This window comes from Mirounga leonina, unplaced genomic scaffold (assembly GCF_011800145.1).
Source record: "Mirounga leonina isolate KUSES-001 unplaced genomic scaffold, KU_Mleo_1.0 Mir_92, whole genome shotgun sequence".
Lineage (NCBI taxonomy): Eukaryota > Metazoa > Chordata > Mammalia > Carnivora > Phocidae > Mirounga > Mirounga leonina.
The window spans coordinates 8,973,904-8,984,424 of NW_023270852.1; the positions used below are offsets into that span (position 1 = coordinate 8,973,904).

The 10,521-nt window shown below is 44.4% G+C and overlaps 1 protein-coding gene across 1 annotated transcript; it reads right to left on the reverse strand.

Annotated features, from left to right (window-relative positions):
* Nucleotides 1-883: 883 nt before the first annotated feature.
* EIF3F (eukaryotic translation initiation factor 3 subunit F) lies at nt 884-9,869 on the reverse strand. Its single transcript, XM_034995068.1, has 8 exons — nt 9,457-9,869; nt 5,880-5,950; nt 5,544-5,623; nt 4,979-5,116; nt 3,556-3,647; nt 3,004-3,140; nt 2,757-2,870; nt 884-2,181 (listed from the first exon to the last, which is right to left on the reverse strand). Exons 1-8 carry the CDS (start codon nt 9,854-9,856, stop codon nt 2,104-2,106), a joined length of 1,110 nt encoding a protein of 369 aa, XP_034850959.1. The 5' UTR covers nt 9,857-9,869; the 3' UTR covers nt 884-2,103.
* Nucleotides 9,870-10,521: the final 652 nt, after the last annotated feature.

The window sequence follows — 10,521 nt, forward strand, 5'->3', positions numbered from 1 at the left end:
CACATTTCTTGAGAGATGGTATTTCTCTTGTCCCCTGTCCTATGCTTCTCAGGAGGGTCAAAGGTACCAGGCTCTCAGCAGCCTCTAAGGAAAGAGGAAGGGTTAGATTTTGCATTTTGACTCTATAATATGTAATGTCTCCCGAGACTACTCTTTTTTATTCAACATTTTAAGATGTCCTGCTTATAGTTGCAAGACAACTTTCTGTGTCCATGTTTTAGTTGTGTCTCCTGCAAACGAAGTATGGCTGGGGTTTGTTTTGCTTTAAAATTCAATCTTTTTTTTCTCGTTAGTTTAATCCTTTTTACATTTATCGTGGTTACTATATCTGGACTTATTTTTGCCATCTTTATTAATTTGCTTTACCCACTTTTTTCATGCTTTCTCATTTCTCAATTTTTCTTTCCTTTTCCTTATTCCATTATTTCCTATCACTTTCATTTGGAGGTTATATATATTTTCAGTGATCAACCTTGGCATTTTAGCACGCATATTTAAAAAAACTAAAGTTGATATTAAACCACCCACCCAAAAAATAGAACACAAACACTGGAGCTCTGATCAACCCTTTTCCCATTGTGCACGCTATTTTTAACCTCACAATTTGGCATAACTTTTATCATCTATTTATGTTTACCTACATGTAAAAAAGTATCTTTACTATATATATAACCCCAAGAACTTGTATTTCGTAAGGTTACATATCAGAATCAGAATTGGGATCCAGGATGGGGTTCATAGGTTTCTTACTACTTTTGAACTGTATTCAGCTTTAGACGTAATCGCTAGCACTTCCCGTACGCTTACTGTTACCAGGCACTGTTGTCTGCACGTTAACCTGATATTCATTACTTTATCAAATTCACACAGTACTCTAATGGGCTATGTATTATTATGATCTGCATTTTATGACCCTCAGATTTTGTCTTTCCTAAGGTTACAGATCTCAGAACCAGAATCAGGATCCAGGCCTTTTTGATACGCACTTGCCTTCATTCGCCTTTTCACTCCAATATGTAACCAAGCCTCAGTCCCTGAATGATGACCCATTTCTTTCTCAACCTAAGACATCTCGCAGTGCCCAGGTAGAACACTCTAGGATATCAGACGAAAGGGCTGTTTGAGGTCACCACTATCCTATAAAATACCTGGGAAATGGCATCTAGTCTTTGCATAGATTCCAAAGGGTGGTCTCAAGTTACATATATTACCCAAGAAATTTGGAGTTTTGGGGAAATCTCTTTAATCTATAGATACTAATTTTGCCTCCCCAAACCATAGTGGCAAAAAGTTCTTGAATAATTATTCAAGTAGTTTATGACTCTGACCATGTTCTCTACTCTTTCAGTTCAGATTAAGTATCTAATTCTCTTATTTTCCCTGCATGGATTCTCATTTTTACTTCCTGTGGAAACCACATGACCCATCAAGAAATGGTTCAGAGTATTGTCAGTGGATACCTTTCCAGACTGAAAGCCAAAAGAAAAATTTGGTAAAGCGCAGTTAATCCTCAGAAGACTGTCTTTCCACCAGCATATCCTCATGGGTCCCAGGACTGAGATTTGTACCCACTCCCTTCTTTCCTCTCCACTCACTCACTAGCACATGCTCTAGGTACTCCTAACTGTGCACAGGGCACCACTCTGTACTGCCATTCATTTAAGGTGCTATGGAAGAGAAGTGATAAAAATCTATTTTTGGGGGGTTCAGTTTGCTCTGATCATAGGCAAAAGAGTGGGAATAAAGTACCTCTATAAAACCAGTGTGCAAAGAAGGCTATCTGGTCTGGAGTCAGGTGAAGATAAAGTGGCTTGAGCTTGGGCTATGGGTGCAAGCAACCACTGATGGAGAGTCATAAAAACACAACCAACCCAGAGTATTCACTTCCTGGTTTCTATGTGTGCTCTAGAACAGTTCTTCCCCCCCACCCAGCAGTAAACTCATGTAAGATGGATTCATTTACAAAAGGTAGGCTATATTTATTTAGAGTCACAAGCAGTTGACTGACTCAGTGTGACTCAAACCACAAGAAAACCATTCTACTTCACTCCATTCTGAGTCCTAGGGTGGCCCAGACTGGCAGGAGTGCTGCGTGGGGCCCATTCACAGGTTTACAAGTTTCTCATTGAGGGCAATCTGTGACTGCGTGAGATTGGCCAGGTAGGTCACCATCAGCAGGTCCTGGAAGAGGAAGAAGCCACAATGAGTGAGGGATTGGGTGGAAAGGGAAAAGAAAGTCTGGCATTGGCCAGCTCCATGGTGAATACTGGGTATGAGGACAGCCTGGATAAATGACAGCTCAGGAAGAGGCTGGGCAAGAGTCGAAGGTGGAAGATAAGAAGGAAATGTTTGAGAACACTTTTTCGTCCCTACCGATACACTAATAAACGTGGGGTGCTTTAGCCAAGGTCCATGGGTAGAATATGGAGGAGGGAGTGTCTGTGAACTCAGATGGGGAAAATAAGAAATTGCATTTTCATTAACCTCTAGATTTAGCATTTCTTTCAGCCATGAATCTACATAACAAGTCACAGTAGTATCAGTACCTGAGATATGGAATCAAGGAAGAGAAGGCGGGGGCATCTCCAAGCACGTGTACTATCTCTTCCTTTGTCCCAACCTGGACTGCAAGGGGTCAAAGGCAAAGCCCCTCCTCCTCTCCCCTCTGGGTCATCTCCCCCAACTCCCTTCACATTTGTGCATGAGCTGAGGTGGGGGAAGACACAAGATCCCAGAAGCCCAGGGATGGCACTCACATTGATGTTGCTGTTGAGCATAGTCTCAAAGTCATCGGGAACTATCTTGGGTACTTGGTTAACCAGACTCATCAAGAAGCGGCCCACGGTATTGTCAGCTGACACCTTTCCAGACTGAGCACCAAACAAAGATACAATGAGGCACAGTTAATTCTCACCACCGAGGACTGCCATTTTGCCAGCACACCTCTCAGTGATCTCGGAGTGGAGATCATGCCCTCCTCCTTTCTTTCCTTCCCCCCCTCACCAGCACATCCTCTGCATACTGCAACACTGTGCTTAGGGCATCCTGGATGCGAGCTGATGCCCCTCCTACTTGCTGCAAGTCGCTTGAGAGCCCAATCACCCGGTTGGGGCTAAAACAGGTCTTCATGATCAGGTCAACTGTGGGAGTGAGATGGGGAATAGAACAGGCACAGAGATTTCAGTCACCCCATCAGGAAAGAGATGATGTCTAACCATTCTGCTAACTTCCCCACCTCCCTCTGGACATAGCCAATTTCTCTAAACTCCCTTGCTCTGCCCTTGTTAGCTTTTCTTCTTCCTGCTAGAGCTCAACTTCTGTACCCAGTATGCTAATCGCTGGTTTTGCTCTTCTATGTATGGCCACATAGCCTCTGGTGCTGATAATTTCCCACCTCTAATAATTCCACAAATAATTCCTGGCAGCCGATTTATATCACAAATCTTAGATCAATGGTTCCTCTTCAACCCACCCAAAGCCCTCCACTCGTTAGAGTGGCAAACCCCTCCCCTGAAAATACCAGACCTCAAAAGAAGGAATGGGAAGGTTACTCACCTCCAATGCGTTCGGTGTCATAATATGCATATTTCACTGTCAGAGGTGTGAACATCACCCCCATGGTCCTCCCAGGGACACCCATTAAAGTGCTGGGGAGAGAGAAGTCAAGATAAACAAATGGACTTGGGGGAGAGCTTCCTAGTCTAGGCTGGGAAAGCACTTATACCAAGAGTACGGGTTCCACAGTTCTGAGATAAGGCTGGAACCATCTAAACCTGAGATTTCGTGGGAGCAAGTCACTTTTTTTCCTCTAGCTCATTCCACATACAAACCCTGGCCTGGGAGAGGGCACTCACCGTTCATACCCGACCTGGCCTTCAGAGGACTGCTTCACTCACTGTGCAATCTCAGTGATGAAACAAGACACTGGATTTCCCTGTCGAGCTGGCTGCCCAGACATCCACCCCCAAGGAAAGAAGAAAAAGGACAGGTCTTCTATGAGACTGAGCCCTTCATCAGCACTGAAAAAAAGCCAATTGACTCCAGCCCACCAAGACTAGACTGGCTGCTATAAGTAATCTCACTATAAGGTGACTGCCTTTACTATGTCAACAGTATTATTTTTAACTGGACCACGAAGAGTCTGAAATATCTGGAAAGGCTAAGAAATCAGGCAATGAATAAAGCTTAGTGGTACACCAACTAGCCCATAAGCACTTGGCATCCACCACCATCTCACCGCATCATGGCTAACTGCTTACATCACAACACACACAAACAGCACAAAGTCAAACTCAGTAAGATAGGCACTAACAAATTCACTCTAACCAGGAAAGACAATCCTCCCAACTCCTCTAGCAGCCCCTTCTTCAGCATGCCACTGGAGCCGTTCTCAACCTCCCCCATCAACGGGCATTTTAACTGCCTGCAAGCTCAGTATGTCAAAACTCTAATCTTATTGTCATCAAAACTGTACTCAACCCTGGGGTAATAGATGTATTCAAAAAAGGACAGTCATCCTTTAATGTGTACTACCCAGAGTCCTGTGTTCAGTTCTCAGAATAATGGCAAACTAAAGGGTGACTCAGAAAAAACAGAACGTAGTGAAGGATCGTGACCAAAATACCACGTGAGGATCAGCTATAGGAGCCACTAAGAGTTAGTTTATAGAAAAGATGACATGAAAAACGTGATAGTTTGCGCAAATACCTAAAAGACTGTCATTTGAAATTGGTTAAGACCAATGAGTAGAAATTTGGGGTACAACTGGTATCTGTGAGTGGATATTTCAGGGACAGATTTTGTTTCAGAGTAAAGCCCTTCTAACGATACCTGTTGAGAGTGAGGAATGGGCTTCCTTAGGAGATAATGAGCTATACACTGAAGGATTAAACCTGCTTTGCGTGGAGGTGGGTGTCATCCAGGCATGGTATGAACTAGATAAGCCTTTTACGCCTTTGTGTCCCAAAACACTGGTCACCTGACATAGGCCTTGATGCTCATGCGGCCATTCTGGAGGCTCGTGTCCACAGTGAGGTGAATGGGGTTGGGGGCTTCCCGGCTGTAGTACTCGTGGATCAGCACAGAATGCTCTGTAATGTCATGGCCTGTAGCATACCTGGAAAATGGAACACAGTGTGGATTCACGTCTACATGTGACATTAAGACCAAACACAATGGTGACATGGGTGTCTCTAGGTGCCTGACACTCCTATGGTAGCGTTACCCTCAGTGACTCCCCAAATGTAAAAATAATAAATACACTGAAAACTGTATCAAATCAAATCAAAGGCTGACTCTCAGAGCTCTTACAACTTTATAAGCCACCAGCAAGGCAAAAATACTTGCTTAGGAAAAGCTACATTTCAAAGTAAATATTCTTGGCCTCATGAGATCCAAACTGCCAGCAAAACACACTAAATTCGTAGATCCTTGAGGTAATATACTTCCAATATTCTGTCTCCAAAACAGAGTGTAATGTCTAGTCTGGTGGCAAAAAACCTTGGCAATCACCGAAACTTTCCATTCTCCCCACTCCAACTTACCAGCCCAGGATGAGCTCATTTGGAGAGACTTTCTTGTGTAATTCATACATGTTCTTAGCAAATTCCATGTCAACAGCCACCTAAGAGGGCAGGCAGAAAAGGAAGCTAAGCCAGAAGTCCATAGAAAAAAATGGAAGAAAAGGACAAGGGGCCACCCCCAGCAGACAAAAGAGGGCCAGCAAGTATGTACACATAGAAAAAAAGCTCTTTGAACTGTAGGACTTCTAGTTATGAACTCAACATACTGTGCGGGGGGTGGGGAGGGAGAGGGCTTAGGGAGAGCCTAGCAAACGAATAGCTATAGACCACACAGTGGCAGCTCAAGCTCCCACTCACCTCATCTTCTGACTCGTTGTGCGGCACTGAAAAGCAGTTAGTAACCTCCACTGAATGCTTGTCAACGGTTCCTGTGAGAGAGAATTGTCCATGTGTTATAAAACCCTAGAGCTCTCAATAGCCTCCGATTACTTTCCAAATGCTTTCAGAGGCTTCCTCAAAGTCAATGAACAAAAAATTGAACTCATAAGCTCCAAGTTCAGCCATGTGCATCGATGGAACCAGGATTCTCCAGAGAACCGAAACTCTGAAGTCATCTTTACTTTTTTTTTTTTTTAAAAAGATTTTATTTATTTATTTGACAGAGAGAGACACAGCGAGAGAGGGAACACAAGCAGGGGGAGTGGGAGAGGGAGAAGCAGGCTCCCCGCAGAGCAGGGAGCCCGATGCGGGACTCGATCCCAGGACCCTGGGATCATGACCTGAGCTGAAGGCAGTCGCTTAACCAACTGAGCCACCCAGGCGCCCTTCATCTCTTTACTTTAACCATCAACAAACAGGGTCTATTCTTCCTTCACAAGCTCTTCTGCTATCTGTTCTTTCCTGCTACCAGTCCTGCTCCAGATCTTCACTCTGTGACCTTCACTTTTCAGCCACTAGACTTTCTCTTATAATTCAATCCACAAAACTCTGACAATGTCTACGTTAGCCACCCATACAGAAGCCTAGCCTCAGAGTACAATTTTAGGGAGCTTCACCTGTATCTCCTTTCAGCCATCTAGTCCCGTGGTCATAACCTTAACCCCATCATCATCCAGAAACCTTCTACCTGTAAACCTTAAACATCAGTTTCAGTCTTTTACCACAAGCTTCTATTCTAGTTCTGATACCTTTACTCCCACTACATTTGTTTCTTGACCTAAGACTGCTAGTCCCTTGAGTTCTCCATGTTTCTCTAACCTACTGGCACCATCCATACAAGGCTTCAAGCACTTCCCCCCTTTACCACAGACCACAATGCTGCCACACCTGTGTCTGTTTAATTCCACTTCACTATGGTTTCTGCTCCTGTAGCTGAAACTATGTCTCCAAACCCAGTGGATAAATATGCTTTATCTTATTTGACCTCTCATCAACATTTGATAAATGTGACAATTTCAAACTTCTGAAGCAGTTTTAATTCTTCTATAGTTCCATGCCACTACAACACCCTTTAGTTCGAGCATTTATCACATTGTATTCCAATTATTTACATATGAGTAGATCTTCATCTTGAATTTATGGTTAGAGTAGTTGTTTTGTCAAACTTTGAATTCTAAATACCCAACAGTTTTATGATACTTAAAAGGTACCAGTGACTTCATTTAACCAAATTAAGTATGTTTCATGAATTAATACCTGAGACAATTTTAAGCTCCTAGTGAGCAGTCTTTGTTTCATTTTTCAGTAAGTACTGTCCCTATAACACCTAGCACTGTACCATGATCCCAGTCTGGAAGAAGGATCTGAAGATCTAGATTACAGTCGGTCTAACTAGGATCACTACAGCATCTGGGGCACTTAGTGTCTCCCTGGGTGAAGAACTGTTTCTTTAGTTAAATAGCTCCAGTGAGTTTGGAACATCTGGCACTGGAGCTAAAAAAGTAAATCAGTATTTGTCAAGTGCCAAGTTAGTGTTGCAAAAAATCATTTATAACAGGAGCTCAAAGCAGGACACAGTTAAGAATGGAGGTGAGGCAAGAGCCAAACTGTGGAAAGAGCCAAGATGTCTATCGACAGATGAATGGATAAAGAAAATGTGGTATATATATACAATGGAATATTAGGCAGCCATTAAAGGAATGAGATCTTGCCATTTGCAACGACGTGGATGGAACTGGAGGGTGTTATGCTGAGCGAAATAAGTCAAAAAGAGAAAGACATGTATCATATGACCTCACTGATATGAGGAATTCTTGATCTCAGGAAACAAACTGAGGGTTGCTGGAGTGGTGGGGGGTGGGAGGGATGGGGTGACTGGGTGATAGACACTGGGGAGGGTATGTGCTCTGGTAAGCGCTGTGAATTGTGCAAGACTGTTGAATCACAGACCTGTACCTCTGAAACAAATAATACATTATATGTTAAAAAAAAAAAAAAGGAAGAAGAAGATAGCAGGAGGGAAAGAATGAAGAGGGGGAGATCAGAGGGGGAGACGAACCATGAGAGACGATGGACTCTGAAAAACAAACTGAGGGTTCTAGAGGGGAGGGGGGTGGGAGGATGGGTTAGCCTGGTGATGGGTATTAAAGAGGGCACGTTCTGCATGGAGCACTAGGTGTTATATGCAAACAATGAATCATGGAACACTACATCTAAAACTAATGATGTAATGTATGGTGATTAACATAACAATAAAAAAAGAATGGAGGTGAGGGTGGTAGTATGAGATGACGGACTGACACATAACATTTTTCCTGGGATCCTGGAAAATGAGTGGAACTTAAATGAGGGAGAGCAGAGAAGGTATTAGTGGCAAAGAGAATACAAAGGTTTAGTTTGAGGAAAACCTTGACAATGTTTGGAAGATTATGGATCCATTGAAGTTCCTGTAAAACGCTAAACCTTTAAAGACAGAGAGCAGGAGGGTGGGTGGGTGGGTGTGTTGGGGGGGTGGTGTATAGCGCTGATGTGGTGGAGGATGGCAACCAACAGCCATTTTGTACCTAATGTGTGCCAGCAGTTAGATGCTTTTAGTGATAATTTAGTTCCTGCAAAGACTAAGTCTAAGTAGCCCCTGAAAGAACTAGACTTTAGGTAATTTGTCCCAAGACACATGATTACTATTTGGTGAAAACTACCTATAAATCTTGTCCTCTTTGCAACACACCGATTGTCTTCTATGGTGGAAGGACTATTACGTATTTGAGAATACGAAAAATGACGATTGAAGCTAGAATGGATTCACAAAGGTATCTAAAATTGGTGACAAAGATGGAGTGAAATGACTTTGATGGGATCAGCAGTCCCCAGAGAAAGGGACCTATTATCAGTAATCCTTTACTGCTTCTCAGTTTTACAAATTAACTTATCAGGGAGACTACAGACAGAAGACCAGGATTAAATGTCTAGGAAAGCAGAATATTACTGAAACCCTAAATGAGTTTCTGCCAAACTGGTTTACTTGTTGAAAGGGATGTCTTTTTACAGATGTCCCCACTCCTTTTGCCAACTGGTTAAAAACGTCTTTGTAAACACCTGGAAAATAAGGACATTTAGTCGGGGGGGGCGTGGGGGGCGAGGTCACTGGGTTTAGGGAGTCAAACGTTTTTGACTTCCTAGTCAGCATTCTGAATTCATTTTCGGTAGTCTGGGACTAATCACACTTGACCTGAAATAATGCTGGGAAGATTAAAAATAAAAAGTAAATCATTCGGCACATGGTGTTTATTCACTAACTCAATACTGCTTACGTATTTTATGTCGACCGAAGTGACAGCAATCTGGCAGGAAAGTTCAAGTTCCTTAAGGAGATAAATCGCGGCAGGAAGGTGGGATGGAGGAATAGGAAGAAGTCAATGGGGATGGGACGAGAAGTGAACAAGATAAAAGGGAGGTGGGAGGTAGAAGAGAACGTCAATTCGGTCTGACCACTCACCCAGCAGAGTCCCGATAACTCGGGCAGCGCCCTCGTTGCGTCGCTCGTAGCTGTCCACGATGGAGGCCAAAATGACCGGGTGCAGCCGGACCACACGGCCGCCAGGGAAGGGGCCTGGGAGAGCAGGACCCGGCAGCGACTGCGCCGGAGTCTGCGCTGGGGCTGGCGTTGAGGCCGGGGTCTGGCCCGGAGCCGCAGTCGTGGCCGCTGCAGTCGCCGAGTCTGAGGAGGAGGCTGGAGCCGGCGTTGGAGCTGGGACCGGCGCTGGAGCCGCAGCCGGCGCTGGCGCTGAGGCTGGGGTTGGGGCCGGGGCTGGGACCGAGGCTGGGGCTGCGGCCGGGGCGGGGGCTGGAGCGGGAGTGGCAGCGGGAGCACTCGCCGCTGCTACCGGTGTGGCCATCTTGTCGAGAAAGAAAAAGCCAGAAGCGGAAGGGGGTGAGTTGAAGAATATTAGGAGCACGATAGGCTGAATTTGAACCACGTGAACTAGATCTTTGCGCCTATTGGTTACGGATGATGCTTCTCAAGGCACTACAATTTCCTGCTCTGGGTTTGTGCTCTTTGATTTCGGTCCGATGAGCACTGAGTGAGAACCGAGCTAAATAGTTCCGAACAAACTTGGGACGGCGCTGAGAGAAGAGGAACAATTCCGTCTGCGCAGCTGCCGCCAGATGGACCTAGAGAGCGGAGAATGGGTCGCAATCCCTGTTTTGACTTCAAAGGGACAGTGAATGTTAAAGTGCCTTTTAAAAAATTTTTTATTGTTATGTTAATCACCATACATTACATCATTAGTTTTTGATGTAGTGTTCCATGATTCATTGTTTGTGCATAACACCCAGTGCTCCATGCAGAACGTGCCCTCTTTAATACCCATCACCAGGCTAACCCACCCTCCCACCCCCCTCCCCTTTAGAACCCTCAGTTTGTTTCTCAGAGTCCATCGTCTCTCATGGTTCGTCTCCCCCTCCGATTTCCCCCCCTTCATTCTTTCCCTCCTGCTATCTTCTTTTTTTTCTTAACATATATTGCATTATTTATTTCAGAGGTAGAGATCTGTAATTC